The 21,951-nt window shown below is 48.1% G+C and overlaps 2 protein-coding genes across 3 annotated transcripts in view; one reads left to right on the top strand and one right to left on the bottom strand.

Moving 5' to 3' along the window:
- The first annotated feature begins 982 nt into the window (after window positions 1-982).
- SCN3B (sodium voltage-gated channel beta subunit 3) lies at window positions 983-8,755 on the top strand. Of its 2 annotated transcripts, none has more exons than XM_005142757.3 (6): window positions 983-1,134; window positions 2,539-2,702; window positions 4,244-4,469; window positions 4,900-5,038; window positions 5,224-5,320; window positions 5,806-8,755. In XM_005142757.3, exons 1-5 carry the CDS (start codon window positions 1,071-1,073, stop codon window positions 5,285-5,287), a joined length of 657 nt encoding a protein of 218 aa, XP_005142814.3. In that variant the 5' UTR covers window positions 983-1,070; the 3' UTR covers window positions 5,288-5,320; window positions 5,806-8,755. The 2 variants fall into 2 exon arrangements, with proteins under 2 accessions (XP_005142814.3, XP_030899270.2); XM_031043410.2 differs by lacking the exon at window positions 5,806-8,755 and adding an exon at window positions 5,542-5,774.
- A 4,607-nt stretch (window positions 8,756-13,362) lies between these two features.
- LOC101879856 (protein Aster-B) overlaps window positions 13,363-21,951 on the bottom strand; it is a 66,441-nt gene continuing 57,852 nt past the window's right edge. Inside the window, exons 8-19 of the mRNA XM_034069477.1 lie at window positions 21,776-21,891; window positions 21,183-21,339; window positions 20,328-20,517; window positions 19,835-19,978; window positions 19,493-19,611; window positions 18,313-18,455; window positions 17,642-17,745; window positions 16,886-17,089; window positions 16,635-16,725; window positions 14,749-14,856; window positions 13,842-13,959; window positions 13,363-13,536 (exon numbers count right to left, since the gene is read on the bottom strand). Of these exons, the coding sequence (XP_033925368.1) occupies window positions 13,447-13,536; window positions 13,842-13,959; window positions 14,749-14,856; window positions 16,635-16,725; window positions 16,886-17,089; window positions 17,642-17,745; window positions 18,313-18,455; window positions 19,493-19,611; window positions 19,835-19,978; window positions 20,328-20,517; window positions 21,183-21,339; window positions 21,776-21,891 (1,584 nt within the window). The 3' untranslated portion in view covers window positions 13,363-13,446. The remainder of the gene's footprint in view (window positions 13,537-13,841; window positions 13,960-14,748; window positions 14,857-16,634; window positions 16,726-16,885; window positions 17,090-17,641; window positions 17,746-18,312; window positions 18,456-19,492; window positions 19,612-19,834; window positions 19,979-20,327; window positions 20,518-21,182; window positions 21,340-21,775; window positions 21,892-21,951) is intronic.

Genomic DNA, 21,951 nt, shown 5'->3' with positions numbered 1-21,951 from the left:
GAGATGTGGATATTTGTGATGGATGGCTCCTAAGCTGGGAATTGGAAGAGTGTTGCTGGCATCTGCAAGCCACCAACTCTCAAGCTGTCACTGGAGACACGTTAAATGGGTATTCCCAGCAGAGCGGGCTGGGGTTGGACCTCGGAACAGGGCGGAGTAACCTGCCCAGTCAGTACAATGAAGCAGAACAAGGAAGTGGGAAGTTGCCCTTAGCTGGGAATTACTTGGAGTTGTCACAGTAGGCTATACAGGGCAAGGTGGAGGCAGCTGCTGTGTGTGTGTGGTTATTGGCAGATGATGAATGCAGCCTTGCTGCTACGAACATGATGTCTAGGAATAGCGTTGGCTGCCTTTGTTCTGTGCCTGCTGCACTTCAGCAGTGTTTGTAGGGACCAGCGTGGCTGTGTGTGCCCTTAGCAGCAAGGCAGAGCCCACCACCCGCAGCCCAGAGCTTCCCGATGGCTGTGAGTTCCTCCTGTTTGGGTGGGTCTCTCCATCTGCTCTCCGAGTTTTGGCTCACGTGTCGCTCTCGGATGAGGTTGCTCCGGTTTAATTCGATAGATTGGGCTGTTTGTCAAGCTGCCATCGGAGCAGATGCTTTAGGAGGAGGGTGCGCTTTGTTTCCCCCCCTATGTCCACAGTGACCTTCAAAGTTGGAGAAGCACAGTGGCCCTACGCCAGGAAAAGAAAGCCCATCCTGGCTCTGGCATTGAACTCGGACAGGAACAGCAGGACAGAGGATTTCCCACTGTGACCTTCAGCACTGCATTAAACCCCCCCGAGCCGGAGCCTCGTCCGTTCCCTCGGTGCCAAGCATGAGGATGCCCTCGGTGGGGCTGCGGGGCAGGGCGGAGGGGAGGGAGGGATGGGAGGAGGCGGCTCAGGGCTCTGCGCAGCCGTCGCGGTGCGAAGGAGCCGGAGCCGCCGCCACCTGCTGCTGCTCCGCGGCTCCGCCCCGGGCCCGGCTGCGGCTCTGCCCGCGGCACGGCCCTGTCCGTGGTGCTGCCGCCGCCCGCATCCTGTTGCGCTGGGAGCGGAGAGCGGCGGCTGCCGAGGGAGGCTCTGCCCTGATGCCAACAATGGCTGCGCTGCACAGGATGCTCCGAGCGTCCGCGGCCGTGGTGCTGCTCTGGGGTAGGTGCTTGCGTTGTGTGTTGTGGGCTCCGGTGCTTGTCGCTGCTTCTCTAACCCTTGTCAACAGCAGCCTTCAAAGTGGCTTTGTGTGTTTGCAAGAGGGATGCATGCAGAGTTGGTGTGAATGTAATGGAGTTAGTGTGAGCAGAGGAGATGCGTTACTGCCTAGCACATACAGGGCATGAAGTGTGTGCTTAATATGCATGCAAGTTCTTTCCCGTTGCCTTTGTGCTGCTGTTGTGAAATTTGCAATGTAATTTAATGTTTGGTTACCCCAGGGTGTGCAGTCTGTGGGGCAGGGCTCGTTTTCCGTGCAGTGTGAGCCGGAGTAAATCAGTTCATTGCAAGCACAGTTGTTCTCCTGCAAGCAGGAGAAGGGTGGTTTTGCCAGTATAGCCACATATGATGAGCATGTAACCTACAGCTCCATGTGTGGGTGCTTAGCTCTGCGTGCAAAGCTAATTTAACCGGAGCAAAGCACGATCCAGGAGCTGCTTCCTTAGTTCTCCTGGAAAGGTGGTGCTACCCACGGAGCTGGTCGTCCAGGAGAATTGGAATTCCACTGTATCCTGGGATAATACAGTGCTTGAGAGAGGCTTAATGGTATCTCAGAGCTGGGGAGAAGGGAGCAGGCAGCAAAATCAGCACCTCAGTGAGAGGAACTCTGAGCTCCAGAGACAGGATTGGACAGCAGAACCCAGTGTTATTTAGCCCAGGGGAGAACTGTCAGCAGGGATTTAGTCTGAGACATGGTGCTGAAGCATTTCTTTTCTTATCAAGTAGCTCCACAGACAGTGATTTTTGTTGCTGTATGAGCAGCATATACAGTTGCCAGTGTGAGCACAGAGCTCATTGGAAGCATTCGATCAGGAATGTGTGTAAAATCAGTATCTCCTCCTGCTGCCACGTTTACCAGGGTCCAAGCCCCTCTATTCCCTGTACTGCCTATGAAACCTAGAATGCTCCCACATTGCCAGATGCAAACATCCAGCCCGTTTCACTGAGCACAATGAGCAAGCTGTCCCTCCACACTTGTATTCTGGGCTTTCTCTCCTACCAGACTGTAATTGCTGCTGGAGTGGGAGCATGCTCAGCATGCATGGAGAGAAGCAACAATGCCTCCAAAGTGGCATTAATTACTATGGGAAGGATTAAAGTTGTGGCAAAGCAGATGCTGGAGGGGTGAATCTGCATGGAGTGATCACCCTCTGTTAATTATTATGCATTATTTATATCTCAGAAAAGTAAGGTTGGTAAAAATTGACATTTGAGACTTACCTGCTGTCAGACAGAGTTAGTAATGAATCCGTTGGCCATTGGGGATGATGCGATGCTGAGATGTGGATAACAGATGTCTCTCTAACTCCATCTTACACTTCTTCTCTTGCTGCTCCTTCTCCCTAGCTGGTGTTTGCTCTGCAGTATGTGTTGAAGTTCCATCAGAGACAGAGGCAGTCCAAGGAACACACATGAAGCTGCTCTGCATCTCCTGCATGAAGAGGGAAGAGGTCACAGCCAGCACGGTGGTGGAATGGTTCTACAGGCCGGAGGGTGGAAAGGATGAACCTGTATGTATGCCTGGTAGCTGAGCCCTTGTGTCGTAGGTCTTACTGTGAAACGCAGCCCAGGGAACTCATGTGGGAGAAGCCAAAAGGTATTTATGAGAGTGTAAGTTTCTCCTGTGGCAAGATCCCCAAGGAAGGCTGTAAAGGGAGTGAGACCCAAATACTTTACTCAAAGCCTATAGAAACACCCAGCAAAGCTGCTTTCATATCATAGAGGAGAAATGAGCTTGTAAATCAGCTCTTAGCTGCAGATCTTCACTATTTCTGCAGCATTCTCAACCAGAAGTTCCAGAGCACTGATTTGGAGCAGTAACTAAAGTGTCCTTTTCTTGCTTAGCTGATTTCCACTCTTGGGCACAGCACTGTGACACCAGAGGGTTCCTTATGACAGGAAAAGCTAGAATCTGTGGTTGAGTTCAAACATTTGGGGTCAGACATAGATGAATGTGAATTTCCAGTTCCATCCCTTGAACAGATGAAGTCAAGCGTGTAAGGAAATCAATTAGGGAAATAGAAGTATGGAGTATACCCTTGGCTATATCTCCCTTTTTAGGATGCTTCTGAATCCCAAAGCTATTCTTTGGAGGTTAAATTAAACTCTGATAAATCTGCAGGACAGGATTCACTTTTTGCCTCAGAAAACAGTGGTATCCTCACTTGGGGAGGATCTGTGCAAGTTGGTTTGGTGGGTCCCTGTTAGGAAAAGGTGAAATTCGTTTCAGAGAGAATCAAAGTGGGCATTGTAGAGATGAACAGCTGGAATTCAGGAGGGAATGGCAAATGGAGAGTAAGATAAAGGCTGAGTGCACGTTTGTTTCTAGCTATTTTACCTGAGTACGAAGCATTAGATCAGGGGTTGCATTTCATCACAATCGAGCTGGGCCAGGCAAGAAGGCAGATACCCTCCTACTGCCTGAGAGCTAAAGGGACCACACTGAGGATTGAGATGGGAATCCACTTTTAGTGACCTGGCTGATATATTTGCTACTGGAAGCACAAGGAATACCAATGAAAGTGAGCTGGGGTGGGCAGGGAAATGATGGGGCTGTGGTCAGTCCAAAACTTGGAAGGTATTAGAGCTACCAAAGCTCCATTCTTCTGATGCGCCATTTCCACGCTGTCATTTTCATCCTGCATCGCTTCCATTTCAGCTGAATACCTCAGGGCTTACCAAAAATGTCTGTCTTTGCTGTATTTATTCCGTGGTTCCTTGTTAAGATGATCTTAATGTGCAGTGAATGACAGGCTGGCACGAAGACTGCTTTGTTTTTAGTTCCATTGCTGATCTTTCACGGCGGCGTCCACGTGTGACATTTTCTTTGCCTTATTTTTCATACCTCTGTGATGGAGATAATTCAGTTTTCTGTCTTCGGGAAAGATTTTGAGGAAAAGGATGATGGAATATGAATAGCTGCTGTTACCAAGGAAGCCTTAGCCTGGAACGTACATGTGTGTAGCTCGAGGGTGGTGATGTTCCTTGCATATGCTGCGCTGTTGTCCGAGATACGAGTCAGTGATTAATCAGAAATACCCTTTCCCCACAGATCTACGAGTACAGGAAAACCAACCATGAGTTTCCAAGCCGCTTCAGTGGCCGGTTGCAGTGGAATGGGAGTAAAGACATGCAGGACGTCTCCATCACTGTGTTAAATGTGACCCTGAATGATTCGGGTATCTACACCTGTAACATCACCCGGGAGTTTGAGTTTGAGATTCATCGGCCTCTCTTCACAAGCTCCAGACTGATCCACCTCACTGTGGTGGAGGAGGGTATGAAGTGTTGTGCCTTAACTCATCAGGCTTACCTCTATCCAGGGATAGAGCTTTTCGTGTTGTAGGAAACGGCTGACTGAGCTGCCAGAGAACTGTGCCTGTCTTTGCAGCAACAAACACTGCACAGGGTTCAGGAGGAGAGACCTGTGTTTGTTTGCCAGCTGCAGCCTCTTTGTAGGCTCAGAGTGGTTGTGTGTGAATGTGGGAAGTTACAAGGATGCCTTTGCCTGGGTGTTTGATTCCACTGGAAACAAGTAGTGGGATCACTGTTGGTGTATTCTGATGGCAGGATCTTGCCTGTTCCCTCTCTTTTGCCCCCTCATAGTGTAGTGGCAGCTGGGTATTAAGGTGGGTTGGGAAGGATGGCACGAGGGTGGGAACTGTCAGTGCATGTAACTGATCAAAGATGACTTCATTTTCCTAACAGCTGGAGAAGACTTCACCTCGGTCATCTCTGAAATTATGATGTATATTCTGCTGGTCTTCCTCACCCTGTGGCTGCTGATAGAGATGGTCTATTGCTACAGGAAAGTCTCCAAGGCAGAGGAAGCTGCCCAAGAAAATGCGTAAGTGTGAGATCTATGTCTGCTCCTGACTGTACCAAAGCGTTTAACTGTGAGCACCTCCTACAGGTGACATTTATTACCCTAGAAATACAGGCATTCAGTCTCTCTGTAAGGGTGGATGGACCCACACTGTGGTCAGCACTGCAGCACTGAGGTTACTCTTTCCCCTTTCCCTCCAACTACAGGACAGACTATCTTGCAATTCCGTCAGAAAACAAGGAAAACTGTGCTGTGCCTGTGGAGGAATAGCAGAGAGGAGTCATCGGAATGAACGGCACCAAGGTAGGTGATGAGGAAACAGTCTGCTTGTGTCTCTGCCTTTCAGCCTTACTACAGCTGGTTATGTATGCGTGGGGCTGGAGAAAAGGTGAATGGGAGACTCCTGCAGTCTGGTTGTGCTCCTTCCCTGGAGCTTCCCCAGTGACATTAGAAGCAATATAAGTATGTAGTTGGTGGGTGTACTAGTGTTCCTTCAAACCCTGAACCAACATATTTGCTTTCAGGCCATGGTGTAATGACTCCTCTTTTGCTCATTCCTGTTGAATGGGGAATAGTCACTGTCCCCTGTGGATGCTGAGCTGTGCCCAGAGACATGTAAGAGCACTATCTCCAATGGAAGCAGCGGCTAGGAAGGACTTTGTGGGAAAAGACCAAAATCGAGACCTTTTAAAGTCTTGTCCTGCTAGTTACTGTGCTAACTGTATCATGATCCTCACTTCTGTAAGGTCAAATGACTCGTGCTCCAGGAGGAATTCTCTCCATTGCAGGGGCTCTGAAGACAGAAGGACCGCATCATGCCAGCCAGGTTTGAGGGGGAGCTCTGCGCCGTCGGGAGGAGATACGGGGAAGTGTATATTCTCTTCCATTTGCCTTGGACTCTGTACAGCCTTGACTTTGGCCTCATGACTCCATTCTGAGCTGCCAGCCCATTTGCTAAAGGACTCTTCTTTTGAAGCATGCTGAGCAAAGGGCACAGGGGTGTGGGCAGCACGGCTCCTTCCCAAGGTTCTGTTCCATCATCACGTTAATGGCTTTGTAAATGTCAAGTGTCATTTCTTAGCTGCTGTCACCACCACCTTTATTTGCTGACTATGCTAGTTCTCCATTGCAGAGCTAAAGGGTATGTATGTCATGATACTCTGACCTATGAGACTGGGAATGAGGTCATCTTAGGGTGATGTTCCACCATGTCTTACAGCCCATGCAGTCTTATTGGTGTTAAAACAGGAAGAATTTCATTAAGTCATTGTTGCTTGGCAAGTTGCTCTGGACTTTGGGTTGCCCATGCACAGGCAGGGTAGGATGAGGACTGTGATGGTGTTAGAATGGGTCCCCCTGTGCCCTGTTCACGCTTGCTGTTGGAGGAGGGAACTGAGACTATAGATCCTGAAGTAGCCCTACTTCAGGAAGCAGTACTATGTAAGTATAAGAATCCCCTTTATCCCCCCCCTTTTCATTTAGCAAGCACCAAACGCCTTAGTTCCTTCCTTCTGCCTTGCAGAGCAGGTTTATTCCTCAAGTGCCCAGAGACACAGGGATAGGAATAACCTGCGGAGCCACGTTCTGCGACAACAGGCAAGTAGGCAAAGCAAAGTCAATAGGATGCACAGCCTTCATAGGAAAGCTTTATAAAATGGTAGTGCTGTTAGTAACTGATGGTCTCCTTATTCTATAGCGCAGCACCATCTAGAGGAATAGACAACACATGCTTATTTTTTCCTAGGTAATAGTATTTCTTGCTTGTGGCAGTCACCGGTTTGAGTAGTAGGCATTTATTGTAAGTGATCCACTGATGCACGGGAATCCCACTGTATGTTCAATGTTTCCCATGCAACTCTACCTTTTCAGCTGTAGCGGCTGTTTCTGGCCTCAGATGTAACCGGTCAAGCTCAACAGCCAGGATTACAAAGAGGGAATAAGGCAGCAACTGGCCAGGGTGGAATTGTCCCTTAAAGACCAAATGGGGAAGGTTTATTTTTGCATCTAGCAGACGTTGTTACATCCCTGCTGCAATGGAGCCTCTACTGCTTGCAAGAGTTGACAAATTCTGCTACACTGACCGCTTCTAAATAGTTACCAAGTGCTTGTGAATCCAGGCATGCTTCCCACATACGGAATTTCCCCTGCTTTGTTCTGCTGCTTTTTGTGTGTTGCTGAAATCACAGAAATTACTCCGTTTGTAAGTCAGGCCCAGGCCAGATTCCCAACTGGCAGGCATTCAAAATTCCTTTTTTGGAATGGGTGTTACCTTTAGTACAGCACAGCCGCCCTCGTAGGATCGCTCTCGAGTCCAGAGCCGAGCCTGGCAATGTGAGCACGTCTTCCAGACACTTGTAGTCTTGGAAGTATCCTCCTTTGAACCCAGTAGCCTAAAGGCTAAAAAGCAGCTCCTTGTTCAGCTGCGTGTCTTCATTTTGGGCATAATCCTAACTCTAAACCCACAGCACCAGAGGAAGGACTAGATGGTAACTCCGGAGTATCTGTCACTGACCACGGCATTGACGCCTGCGGTGATTTTTAGGTAAGGCCATGTAACCTCTCTCCCACTTTAGCTCCACTCCTCAGCCCCCTGAAGCATTGGTAACCCTCTGGTGTCATAGTATGAGCTCAAGAAAGGGGTAAACTAAGAACTTGGTGAGAGCTACCTCAGGTGGTAAAGAAGGGCCATCCTCTAGTCCTGCACCTTCGGTATCTTGCACGCATCTTCTTAAGATGCTTTTTCTTGGACGTATCTTTCACTTTTCCAGTTCCTGCAGACAGATATTGTCCTGTGTTGTTCTAGGCAGGAGAAAATGGTGTGTAAATATGACAAAGGAACAAAAGTGATTTTGCAGGGGTGGTGGTGCTGGACGAGATGGTCCTGGTTGGTGTCTGAAAAGACTCTGTACTTGGGAATGACAGAAGAGCCTTCAGAACAGGCAGGGTAATAAAGAGAACAAAGCACTCACGAGTCGCACTGCTTGTTGGATAGATTTTGTTTTAATTTATACTGTACTTCCATTGTACTAGCTACTTTACATTAAGGTTTGGCTGCACAGCCTTTACGACTCCTAGGTTCTAGCAGGTAAGTTTCAGTATCATTTTACCGTGTTCTTGCGCACAGCGCAAAGTTTATGACAGTTAGACAACTCCTAAAACAAAACCGTGGGGTCCTCCCCCTCACCCCAGAGTTCACCTTAGTGCTACAGGCCCTAGGCAACAGCCCCCCACCTCCTGGGCTCAGGGGGAACCCCATAAGGGGTGATTGTACCCCTCGTTCTGTGCCGATGGGATGCGATCCCCGTTAAGTCGCAGTTACACACAGTAGTTGGGTTGCAGTATCCAGCGCCTTGGGGGGAGAACACGCTCCCAGGTTTATAGCAGCTTTGCCCAGCCCCTGGAGCATACCATGGGAGAAGGATGCCACCAGCATGGTCACGTCCCCGAGGTGCCACAGCCCCATGATGCCACTCCTTGTAACGCTGCAATGGCTCTGCTGCTCCTCCCTCTGCCCCGACCAAGAGCCAGGTTAGTGCTACTGTATCTGCTCCATTACGTGCTGTCATGATGGAGGTGGGCTTGTGAGGATGGGGAGCGAGGTGTGGGTGGCACAGGCTCCACCTCTTTGCAGGATAAAGATGCTGTTTTGTAACAGGCGCTCTCCCAAATCCCAAATCTGGGGCAGACTGGGGCCGAATGAGACACAACCAAATGGCTCTAGAACCTGAGCTGCACATTAACTTTATTCCCTAACTATTCTGGGAGTTTGGGCTGGGGAAGGTGGCCATTGAACGTTAGCAATGGAATTGGCCTAAATGAGTGAGGTAACAGAAACGGCCAGAGGAGGTACTCCCCGAGCCATGTGCAAATATCATTCCTTCAGCAGAAGGAAGTCCTTTTCCCTACTGAACAAAAATAAACCACATTCACTTAAAGAGCATACAGACTGCAGCAAGGGAAGGCAAGCAGGGACAGCACCAGGTCAGGCCATCTGTGACACAGGGAATGATTGTCCAGCAGCAAAGGTGTGAAGGGAGGGGGAAAAGCTATAGCAAGCACTGCAGAAGGTGTGCAGGAGAGGAGGGCATGGCACGTCACCGTGCTGAGGAAAGCCCATGCTGTCTGCCTAGACGGGAAATAATCTCAGTCAAGACATGAGGAGATTATTTGGCCAGTGTGCACATCTAGAATAAGGTATTATGGCACAGAGAGACTCATGCTGCAGAGATCAGAGCATGCCGGGCAGCGGGAATGGATCCTCTTGGGAACTGAGCCACTTACCTCAGGTGCTTTGGTTTAAGAGTCCCTGTTTCAGTATTGTCCTAAGCAAGCCCCTGCCGGGTATTTAGTGCTGAGACTGCATAGACTGACTAGTGGCAGCGAGCCTGGTGGAGATCCCATTGGAAAGATCTCAGGAGTCCAGCAGGAAGCGCTGGTCTGTGGGATGGCAGCAGCTGCCTTGACAATCGTGATGGAATCATCTCCCTTAGCCAAACAAAGTGTGTGTTACTGACATGCTGTGGAAGTCCCACCTCTAAAGCAGAAGGGGTTTACTTCCACCCTCGCTGGGAGAAGCAGATGCTGACTGATAGAGCCCTACCTGGTTAAATGGCCAGTTCAGCACAGAAATACTGCAAGAGAAGGCCTCTCAGGGTGTAGCAGCTCTGCACTGATTGCTCACTGTGTTTGCTCTCCTGTGCCTTAGCCTCTTCCTGCATGGGATAGCTGTACTAAGATGGGTACTGACCTTCAGAGAGGGGTTTTTCATAGGCATAAACTCACATCCTGGCTTTCTGCTCCTCGATTCAAGGTCATACTTCTCCTAAAGGCATGTTGCATCTCTCTTCAGTTCCCCTTGATTAGACCTGAAGCAGACAGGCGGGGCCAGGCAGTCAGACAGCAGGCTGTAAGCTGTGTGTAAATGCATCCTCTATGGCAGCAGGGTAAATGAGGTATGTTAGGGGAGATCAAAGTTGTGTGACCTTTTTCTCTTCTCCCAAAGGACTTCAGGGAGCCAGAAAGGATTTATACAGAAGTTAGTGTCAGTTAGTATCAATTAATACTGAGGTTTTCTGCTTTGGATTATTGGTTAGTTGTTGAGCACCATGTCATTGGTGCATGGTTACCCATTTAACTCATAGCTCACTCCAACTCTTACCATTGCAGGTACCTTTCTCTCTCAAGCTGAATGTGCACACCCAGCAATGACCCTGTCTTGGGGATGCTACAGATATAGTTTAGTATCTGGCTTATGAATGCATAGCAGTTATCCAGGTCTCAAATTCACTTTGAGCTTATCCCAGATGCCATAACCCAAACACCTCTTCTAAGATAAGCATTGAAGGCATGTATTTAACAGAAGCAAGCTAGGATTAGCAGGTATTCTTCTCCCAGATACACACAAATTGGCACATCAGACAGAGCCTTATGTCTCCTTACTCCCTCCTCCCAGTAGGTAGCATCTTACTCATCCAGAACTAGGCTATGAGCTGCTGGCATTAGTCTGCAGGTTTGGCTGGAGAAATGCTCTCTATAGCTTTTGAGATGCTGCAAACCAAGCCCCAGCTGCTCTCACCTGGCAGACTGGCAGCAGCAGAAGGGTCAGAGGGAGCACTCAGCAGGAAACACGGCTGCAAGGAGCTATTAAAAGCCCTGCCATTGATGTGGGATTTCTGGCACAGGTAAGCAAGTGAAGATGTGAAGCCCTGACAATGGAAACCCTTGGCTGTGACTGTGTAGGGAATGTGGAAGTAACACTATTAAGGTTGCTCTGCCTTGCTCCTAGAAAGCATTGCTGATTTCTCCAGGAAACAGCATCATAAACTGGCTGGTCCAACATCTTCTATGGCTGCAAACAGAATTAATCTGTCAACTGGGACTCGGCTGCAGTAGCAGGTGATTCCTGTCATAGCTCAAGGCAGGAAGGCATCTAGGTGAAAACATGCCAAGGTTTTCTTTAACCTCTCACTTTTAGTGCCATTATGGGGTTAGCCTTAAGAAAAAGACCTCGCTTTTTTCTCCTTTATTACTCCTGTGATAAATTAAGAGGCAATAAAATGTTATGAATCCTGTCCAACTGCAAGCCTGACTTGGTGCCAAGTGGCAAAAAGACAGTAAATAACTAAGAAGAGAAACCTTCCTCGGTCTGAAGGTCACTGCAGGTACAAGATCTGTTTGGTGATGGCCACCCTTGTGCTGTTTATTGAAGGATTTAACATAGCTTTGTGTCAGGATATGGGCCAAAACCTGTTAAACTCAGTTTAAAGCAATGTGGAGGCAGAATGAGTGTTAGTGCTTGAGAATGCTATAGTAATTGTGGGACTGAATGGGGAAACGGGACTTCTTGGCCAGTGTGTCAAGTCACAGTGGGGAACTGGGGCCCTCCTATCCCAAGATGAGCCACAGAACACACTAGCACCTCAGTTTCATTGTACAGTAGCCATTGCAGCAGCCTCCCTGGAACAAAGTCAGGGAGGAACAAAGTACAGTAGTCAGCAGCATTAAATTAAATAAATAGTCATAAATACACACTAGTCTCTAGTTGCTGAGGCATGTTTTCCCCTTGCTTTCACACTCACAAATGTCTCTTTAATAACCCGCATTCATCTGTGCTTCTTCAAATGTGAGTCTTCTATGGGATATGTTGTGATGTGAAAACTATAGGCAGGGTGGGAGAAATCAGTGGGTTATGTGTATGTGTGTTGGAATGTGGGAGCTTGGGAGGGTTCTCCTTGGACCCCATGAGGATAAGACACAAAGAGCAGTTACTCACCCTTTTGTTCCCTGCTCTTGCAGTGCTCACTGGAGCTAGAGACAGCAGACAAGCTACAACTGCACTGTTTGCATACAGGGAATATGCAGCTGACTCCCTCCTGCCATTCAGAAGGTGTTGAGCAAGGTGGACACTGAGGACCTCGCACGTCACCTAATCTATGTGGCTGGGTAAGATGAAAAGCACTGATTAAACATTCAGACAAGCATCCTGCATCCCAGGCAGTCACAGTGGTTTTGGGTACAGTTGTGCTGCCCCTCTTCCTCACTTCCCTGCTAACAGGAGTCCAGACTTATCCCCTAGAACAAGTGAAAATCTGTATTTAATGGATTTTCATGTCTTTTTAATGCAGCTCTACCACCTGACTTGCTTACAGAGGTAGAGCCTCACTATCCAGCTCACAAAGGATACCAGTCAGACACCTTACACCACAGATACCCTACAGATCTATCCCTGCCACCCACTGATGGTCCCTTTTTCCTTTCCTTTTTTGGTCCCCACGACCCTTCCTAACCTTTCCTGGACTTTCAGAGCCCTTGTTTCTATATAGATATAGGCATACAAGAAAAGAAGCTGTCCTTTCTCTCCCTACTGTTTGCCCATAGAGTTCATAAGACAAGGTATGAGCAGAATGGTCTCTCAGACCAGGGGCAGGAGGGAAATTTGCTGAGCAGGGGAGTGGGAGCAGTTGCATCAATACTAGTTTTGGTTTGGTTTTCCAGTTGGGATACTCCCCCATCATGGGGAGTCACACAGGCAGTCACCCTTTCAGCACCGACGTAGATCTTCAGCATAGGGATGGCTCAATGGCAGGGGCCCAAGCACATGGAAAGCAGAGAACTACAGGGGACACTGTCAAAAGGATGGAAGCATGCTTCCTGCGGCATGGCTCTCCTCCATCCATGCACCTTGTAGGCAGATACTCCCTCCCCACCACCTCCTTGGCTATTAATGCAGTATCAATAACAGGAGGCATCAAACTAGGGTTTGGAGAAAGCATTTCAGCTCATTTATGTGCTCTGCTGTCTGAACCAGGCTGGCTGGCACCACAGTAAATGGCATCTCTGCCCCAAGACATACAGAAGGTGATTGCCAGCGAGAGATGTTCTTTGCAGACCCACAACTCTCATCGCAGCCTCCTCTCCTAATGTGGAATAGTTTTGTGAGGGATTGACAGCGACTGCCAAAACCTCTCCACCCTGAAGCCAGCAAGGTAAGAAAGTTGACAGTGTCCCCTTTGTGTGTACAGATAGATACAGTCACCCAGGGACCTTCATGCGCAGGGGAGGGATGGGGGGACACTCACTCTGATGCTTCCCTTTGAAACAACAGGAGACAGACAGACAGGCAGGAATATTACACAAGGGTGGTGCACAGGCCCAGGGGAGCCCCTAAGCGCACCTGAGTGCCGGGAGAGCACAGCCCTCCCCACACACACACACAGCACACTACCACCGAGACGCTCCATTTCAGCCAGTGTTGGAGGTCAATCCTTCCTCTCGATACGTAGGCTTTGTTTTGTTTTTTTCTCTTAAAATCTGTATATAATATATATATTTATATTCTGTATATATATATATATATTTATATATATATATTTATATATCCTATTTACACATATTGCACACCGTCCTCTGGCCTCCTGCATTCCTGCCTGTTAGTGGAAACGTTTCCGTTTCTCCTCTGGATCTGACCCGAAGTCCCGGGACCCGATGCCATTCTGAAGATTTATTAGGGAATCCTTCATCTGCAAGACAAGAAATTTCTCCACTGTGACACCACCCTAGAGGGGAGAACACACTGGGAATTCTTTCCCTATTGGTGCCTCCTTCCTCCATGTAAAGTATTGATGCCATAATCTGTGAGCAGTGCATTGGGGATGGGATGTACAAGCAGAGACTGGGAAGATGGGAGCCCATAAGAGAGCATTCTCCCACCTAACAGAGATGGGGTGAGCTGAACTGAGGGGCAGGGTAAGCAGCCCTCTCCATAGGGACTACAGTGGAAGCAAGTATGGCTGAAGGAGGACACAGTGTGACCCTCTGATGTTACCTGATCTAGAAGCATCACTGAAGATTTGATGATCTCACGCCATTTCTGTAGCTCTGAGTCGTGGTACTTCTGCTGAGATTCTAGTAACTGAGCCCATTCTGTCTGAGACTGGGGTAACCTGCCAGGCAGAACGTAAGCAACAGTGAATCCAGGGGAACTGAGGCTGGGGGGAAACAAAGTGGATGGGGGGAGTGGGTGGAGTCTGTCAATCAGTTTGTGTCTTTTTACCCTAAAGGGTAAAATGTTTTCTTGAGCACAAGTGCATTTAAGCATGCTTAGCATTTCCTAAATCAGATACAGTGCTTCTCTGTATGAATTAGTAGCAAAGATGTGCCTTTTGCAGAAGCTGCTGTAGTGGGGGAGAAACCAATGCAGCATGCCCTCATTGCTAGGGAGATATGCACATCCCGGGAGATGCAACTACCTGGTTGCCTTTAAGCCTGGACACAGTGGGGGAGTCTATGCAATAAATACTGTTCCCAACAATAAACTCAGTTGTCATGCTTTCTGCAAAGGAAATGGGGATATGCTGCCATGCAGCATAAAGCTTTACACATCTCAGCACATCCCAAGCAGCCACGACACTGAAATAGGATGTCCAAAAAGCTTTGGACAAGGCCCTGTGCTACCAATTACTAAAGAAATTGAATCAGTCTGCAACCACACTTCCCTGCTTCCCATCTGCTACTGCCAGGAACTGCCCTGTGTTCTCTTTGTGATCGTTCTCTTCCTCCCATGCTCCAACAACTTCCTGACATCTGGACCTGTACCTTTCACAGCACTTATCTAATAGCTGATTATGAGTCACAGGCCCAAATTCTCCTCCCCAGTACAAAGCAAATGAGATGATAGATAGATAGATAGATAGATAGATAGATAGATAGATAAATAGATAGATAGATAGTACCTCTCCTGTAGCCGCAAGCCCTGCCACGCCGTGAGTGTCTGTGTAGTATATTCTAACATCCAGAGCTTGTAGAACAGCATCATGTTGAGAATGACCAGCAGCACCAGACTGGGGATAAAGAGAACAGGTCATTAGGAGCACTGCACAGCCCACTGCTCGCCAGTCACACCTGAAGCCTTCAGAAGGTGTCAGGTCCACGCTGTGAGTGGGAATTAAATTAGATTTTAATCTAATTTAAAAGCAAAAGGTGACCAGAACCCAAAGCTTCACCTGGTGAGAGAAATGTGTGAGCAAGGAAGACAGGAGACAGAAAGACAGGGATGATGGATCAGACAGAACAGGGTGGGTGAGTGGATGAGCTGAATGCAGAGAAATGAAGGGAAATGGAAGAGTAAAGAGGTAAAAAAAGAGAGAGACGGTACCTGAAACAGATCCTAATGGGAGCAGGGAAGAGAAAAGGGAGTAGCTGCAGGTTAGAAACAGACCAACACAGAACAGGAGAAACAGGGTTGAAGGGAGAGGGCTCAGTAGTGCAGAAGATACATGGGGAGAGGAGGGAAGAAACAGTGGGAAGAGAAGCAAGGACAGATACCTAACTGCGTGCCTGCAGCTAATGGTGAAAGATGCTCAGCAAAACATGAGCTGTGTAAGCAAAAGACAGCACAAGGCTGTCTTCTCATCCTTACATGGCTTTACATTACCTTACCCATCATTACAGCAACCAGCTGGGCTGCCGCTGCAAACCTCTGCAGTCTTTATCCCCACTGGGAAAAGGAAAGGCAGGAAGGAGCTCAAATTGAAAAGAAACCTCAGTCTATAGCTCAGCTTCTTCCCACCTCACTAAAAGGCAAGTGGAGCTTTAGAATGAGCCCAGTTTCTGCTGTTCCTCAGGCTTTAACAACATGCTTCCATTTCTCCGTGTGATGAAAAACCCCACTGTGTCTGCACTGCTCCTATAGCGCCTGCCCGGCATCCGCTGCAGCACTAACACATGAAAGCTACTTACCAAAAGGCAAAGAAACAGTAAAGATACCTGGGGTCAGGTATAAAGACCAAGCACAGGGATACAAAGACCCCATAAACAGCTCCCTTTGAGCACACATCCAGCCAAGTCCAAGACTAGCTACTGTGAAAGGTAGTGGCAGAAAAGGGACCCAAACCAAACACAGTTCTTGCTGCTGAACAATGAAACCATGCCAACCTCTCATGCTTCATGTATTTCTACTCTTATTTTGCAGAAACCATCTCTAAATGTTTCAGCTTCTTTCTGAGATAACATCCTCATCAAAACCACTGCCCAGGACCAGTCCCAGATAGGTTTTGCTAGACCAGAGGAAAGAAGTCACAGACAGACTCATATACAGTGAGCCCTGTTAAGGTAGCACAGCACTCCCATGGAGCCTGGCATGGTCATCTTTCATCATAACAGCTAGTTGGTTGGCAGATGGCATTAAATGACTTAGATTAACTAAAACCTAAACCCCAGTTTCTAGATGTCACTAAAAATCTCTAAACTGAGTCCCTGAAATAACAAATACTTTCTACTTGTTGGAATTCTTCTCTTTTAAATATTGAGTGAAGTGATTTATTTAAGTACTTCATTTACTTTAAGTATTTGATAAAATAAGATCCAGAACCTACAGAGCCGGATCTGTGGCCGGCTAAACACTGACAAAAGCTGGGATCAAGCCAAGCAAAAGACCTGATGGGACACTTGGGGGAAATCTTAATTCATTCTTTTCTGCCTGTCATTGCTTTTCCTTCCTCTGTGTTGCGCAAAGTTTGGGACTAGAGAGGAATACCTGAGAGTAAAAACCGGCTCAGGGGAGCACAGAAGGACTAAAGCTGTTAAAAGGCTGACAAGGAAAGCAAAGAAAACCACTTACACAAAACTGATGACGAGGAGCAGCTTGGAGACACTCTGCAGGTGGAAGCCGCTGGGGCTCTCCTCAGGGATGTGACGTGTCTGAGTGGAACCTGAGGGGACAGATAAATGAGTTCAGGTTAGGAAATGGGCATCCCTTTTCCCTCTACGCACCCCTCCATCTCATCAAACCAGATCAATCCAACCCATCCTCCCTGTCCCCTCTTCCCATCAACCCTGCCCAAAGCAACGAGGGATCCTGCAGCTCCTTACCTGCCACATGCTTGATGCGATGAGCAACCTCCTCATCAGTGGGGGTGGTGACGGGGCTCAGCACCTCCTCCAGATGTGGCACCCGCAGGTGGGCATGGGCACGTTTCCTCCGGCGCACGGTCGATTGCTTGCTCACCTTCTCTTTGGGGGATTGTCTGTGCACCTCAGCCAGGTACGTGCTCTCTGTCTTGGTCAGCTCACTCTCTGCAGAGGCAGAAAGGGGAAGTGTTTAATAGGAGTGGCCTTGGCTTTGCAGAGATACAGACTGAAACCCTCTAATGGCACGGCCAAGAGGCAGGGTCTGGGAGGCCTGTGCTGGAGGATGCACCACACATCATAGGATCATATAACCAGTTAGGTTGGAAAAGAGCTTTAAGATCATCAAGTCCAACCGTTACCCCAGGACTGCCAAGACCACCACTAAACCATATCACTGAGGGCCTCATCTACATGGGTTTTAAGCACTTCCATGTCTCATTCTTCTCGAGAGCAGCCCTTACTTGGAAATCAGGGCTTATCATGCAAAAAGCATTTAAAAATGCATTTTCCTATATAATTGAAAAAGCATATTTAATACAGCCTTTTAAGCATAAGAAACATATGGCAGAAGAACCAGCAATACACTTCACTGTTTCACCCTCCAAGGTCTGATCCCCAGTAGGCTGGCAGCAGGTATGACGATGTCATGCTTCAGGCATGCATGCATAATCTATGGAAGGTGCCACATGGTGCAGCTCCACTCAGCACTGCTCTTACCCAAGTGACGGAAATAATCTTCGAGGCCACTCCAAAAGTTCTTCTCAATGAAGGATTTCACCAGCCCCCAAGGCTGTTTCCTGTAACGCAGCTCTGTGGAAACCCTATGGGAAGAAAGGAAAGGCATTATCCTGGTTTTGCTTCCCGGAGGCAGTGTCAATTCACAATCCTTTGTCAATAATGAATGAGAAATAACCCTGCACACTGTTAGTTCTGGAATGGTCTCAGCCCTTCATGTTTCTTCAGGAAGGCATCACAAGAGCATCCCCCAATAGGACTCCTTTCAGCCATGTAGCAGGCAGGCATTTACATTGCTTAGCAAAGCCTATAGCTTTGCCTGGCATCAAATTCCTCCCCCTTGTCCCCCCAAGCCCAGCCCCTACACATGTTGATTGTGTGTGACAGCCAGCCCCTGCAAACCACTGCTTCCAAAGAGGGGGCAAGAGAAGCCTGTAAAGGCTCTCCCTGACCCAGCTATAACTCCTCTGCATTGGGTCTATTGTCTGCCCAGTGTCACCACTGTAGGCTATCACCGCTGTGGACAAAGACAAAGGACAAAGAAATAAGGCTAAGTTCTCCCCATCCCTTCTAACACACCAAACAGCAGACCTCCCACCCAAAGGTGCCTTTTGGTCATCAATAAGGCTCTTTTTAACCTCCAAGAAGTGTACCTGAGTCGGCTTTTGTTTCTGGCAACACGAGTCAACGTGTAGCGGTTAATGGTGTAGAAATAATCATGGTAGGGGACGTCGTGGGTTAGCACCTCTGCATCTATGACATAGCACTCGCTTTCTTGGCTGGCTTTGTACATTGTCTGCAGGAAAGACAGCATGCAAGGCAACTATTAGTCTGGTTAGAACACGGCTTTGCTAGATTAGCACCTTCACCAGCACTTTACCACAAACAGGAGCCTAAGCCCATACCCGTGCTCCATCTCTGCAATTCTCCCATGAACATCTCACCTTTAAGGGAAGGTATGCTCATGGAAACCAAGGGTTACACTCAGATGTTTCTCAAGGGCACATTTTAAAAGGGCTATTTGGTCCTGGCATCTCAACCCCCATCATTCTTGTACCACAGATGTAGTTACATACACTACCACATGAGGACCAGTTCTTTGCGACCTCATTCAACTGAGGTCTGGCTTGTAAGGGAGCAACCTGATCCAAAATGGCTCTGCTTTGAGCAGAGGTCCTTTCTAGCATAAATGGTTCTGTGGTTCTAAACACTGTAGAAACATGTCAATTACTTCTTTAAACCACTTCTGATCTGATCCATACACAAATCACAGCTTTTCTTACAGACTATTTCCACATACCTCTGCAGCAAGGACACAACAGTGCACCTTGATGCCTGCCCACAATATGAACTAAAACAGTCTTTGCCTGCCTGACAGCATGCTGCTCCCTTTGCCCATCACTTTAAACAGGCCATGTAATTGTCCTCACCAGCCTGGACATCTCTATGTAGAGCTGTGAGAAGCTCTGGTCAGATAGTGCCTGTCTTTCTTGTGCCCTGCTCATGAATAACATGTGCTGGACTGACCACAGCGCAAAAAGCACCAGCCTGGGTAACACGTACAATTGTTAGCATGTGCTGGTTTGTTCCCAAACAACTCTGCTTCTGCTGGAAAATGTATGGCCCTTTCCTTGCAATGCAATCCAGTGTAAGTCTGAGATTAGCTATTCACATCTGCAGTGACATGGGTAGCAAGCTAATAGAAGAAAAACAGGTAAAGGAAAATTGATAGGGAGAATGACAACATGCAAAGCAGCATGCCCAAGACAAGGAAATCAACCACAGCTCTGTCTCTACAGAGTGTTACACCCCTGCTCCCTCTCTTCCACATACCTGTGTCTCGGTGACAGTGGCAGTTTTGGGGGCCAAAGGGTTGGTGAGGGTAATGGTGTACAAGATCACTCTGGTCTGATTGCCATTTTCTTCTTTCTTCCAGGGATGAAAGATAATATCTGAGAGGACAAAACAATATTCCCTTCAGGAAACTGGAGAGGGATCTCGGGTCAATTCACCAGGGAAAGGCATGACCATATGACCATGCTCAGGACATAACACCTTCCTCACACTGTTAAACCTTGAACACAGGATCAGGCTTTAGCTGATGTTCAGTAATAAGAGCCTGTTTCCTCCATACACTTAGACAATACTCTTAGAACATAAAGCCAGAGAGCTTACCAGAGAAGCGGCGCTGTTCCATGAAGTCCCTCTGGAACTGGGAGTCTGTGAAGAGCAGATCATACAGCTTGTCCACGCTGAAGTTGAACACCTCATTCACATACTGGCGCCCATTCAGATCCTCGTAAAAGGCTTGGACTTCCCCTATAGGGAAACAGGCCCACAAAACTCAGCCATGATCCATACCAGTATCAGTGGATGTGCTTTCACAGCAGCAGGACATTAGTACTAGTGAAGAAGCAACCTAGATTTGGTACTTGTAACCCTTTACCTCCACTCACTCAGGACAACAACTGGAACATCAGAAGGGGTCATTAACTACATAGGTTATTTTAGGGACAACCTTCCAAATACCCCACATCCCCAAGATGGGAATTATTTGCATCTTCTGAACTCCTAGGGTCCAGAAAAGGAATACAGTATTCAGTCCCTCACTGGAAAGGATGGGAGAAGGCTGAAAACAACACTGATGACACAGCCCTTCCCCACCTACCTTCATCATGGGTCTCTGAGGAGTCACTGAGCTCAGTGGGAATGTCTTCGTTGTCATTGAAGTCTAGGGAAGGGGAGTTCACGGGGCTGATGATCTCTATCTTCTCTGCCATGATATTTGCAATGCCAATGTCTTTGTCCACAGGACTCTCTGCCACTGCCTCCTCCTCCTCTGGTAGCACTCCATCAAACTGCAGCAAGGAGAGAGCACAACAAGGGCAAGGTCAGCACTTGGAAATAGGGGTTGTTTCTGAACTCTGCACATCCCTGAGCCAGTTTCCATACCTGTGGCCTCAACATGCCTGGCTATTAAATAACAGAGACAGGAGGAAGGCTACCATACAGTGTTTGTAAAACACATGGACATAGGGGATCACCTCCTCTCCAAGATGCACATACAGCTCAAGCTGGGGATGTACACAAAGCTGGGCTCTTTGGTTGTTCAGACAAGCCCTATACAGCTAGGAAAATCTGAGGTTATATGTAGGGTGTTGAAACTGGTCCTTTCCAACACTACCTATTCTATGATTCTATGATCTAAACAAGGTCTGCTCTGCTGTAACAGTAGGAGGGTACACGCTGTTTCCTAGGGAATAATTGAAGGCAGAGAAGAAATTATAAGCCTTTTATCTCCAACACTCCATCTCTTTACATCTAAAAGCCCTCAGTTCCCTGGATTTTAGGACTTCAGACATGCTTTGGACACCTTTTCAAGGCCAAAGGCCATGCTCACCCACAGCACTGATTCAAGTACCAAGGTTTGTTGCAGTGGAAGAGGAGCTGAAGGGTAGGCATCAAGGATGATGATCCCAGAGGAAAGGATTAGTGCTCCCAATGCAACAGAGGAAGCACTTACCGAGGCTGGTGCTTCACTGCTTCCTGTGGATGTCAGTGTGCTGGCAGTGACTGATTTCTTGGGCAGCTGAGGGCTTGCTTCTGGCTTGGCCTCCATGCTGCTCTTGGAGGAGCTGTCGTTGACTTCATTCTCTTCCACGGGGATTTCTTCACAGTAGCTGAGACGCCACAGAGAACACAGGTTTTTATGCTTACCCCTCTCAGTACAGCTACAGCTGGACACACAGAGCAAGTAAGAATATTTCTATGAGGTTTCCAGGCTGAGCAGAAATGGCTCAGTACAGGGAATATCAGCACTTTCTGACCATGTAACACACTGACTGGCCTTGTGATGGGATGCTTTGGCATTTACAGAATTGCTCAGCTGGCCCAGCAAGTAGAGAGGCAGGCATTTCATCCCTGCCAACATCCATGAGGAAATGTTGTGCTTGCAGCTTTACTGATATTACACATTTAAGGGCAAACATTTGGCCGGAACCCAGCATCTCTCACCAGGGACAATCAGCAGTTTGAGGGATGCAATGTATACCAGGACTCCTGCTCTCCTGAAGCCATCTTTTCTTCATCACAGGCAGTTTACTCCTCCTCACTCACCCCATTGTGTTGAAGTCATCGTCAGGAGGCACATAGTCTTCGTCATCACTGGTCAGACCCAGCTCGTTCCCGTAACACTGGTGGACAAAGTGCCAGAGCTCCTTTGGACAGAGAGGCTAAAGAGGGAACAGAGAACAGCGTACGTTTTCACTTGAGAGCATCCTTCCCATAGTTCC

This window comes from Melopsittacus undulatus, chromosome 15 (assembly GCF_012275295.1).
Source record: "Melopsittacus undulatus isolate bMelUnd1 chromosome 15, bMelUnd1.mat.Z, whole genome shotgun sequence".
NCBI lineage: Eukaryota > Metazoa > Chordata > Aves > Psittaciformes > Psittaculidae > Melopsittacus > Melopsittacus undulatus.
This window is presented reverse-complemented; position numbering and strand designations above follow the sequence as displayed.

Coding starts and splice junctions, on each gene's coding strand:
- SCN3B (XM_005142757.3), top strand. CDS start 1,071: ATGCCAACAATGGCTGCGCTGCACAGGATGCTCCGAGCGTCCGCGGCC. Junction 2,703..4,243: donor AGGGTGGAAAGGATGAACCT/GTATGTATGCCT, acceptor CTTTCCCCACAG/ATCTACGAGTACAGGAAAAC. Junction 4,470..4,899: donor CCTCACTGTGGTGGAGGAGG/GTATGAAGTGTT, acceptor TTTTCCTAACAG/CTGGAGAAGACTTCACCTCG.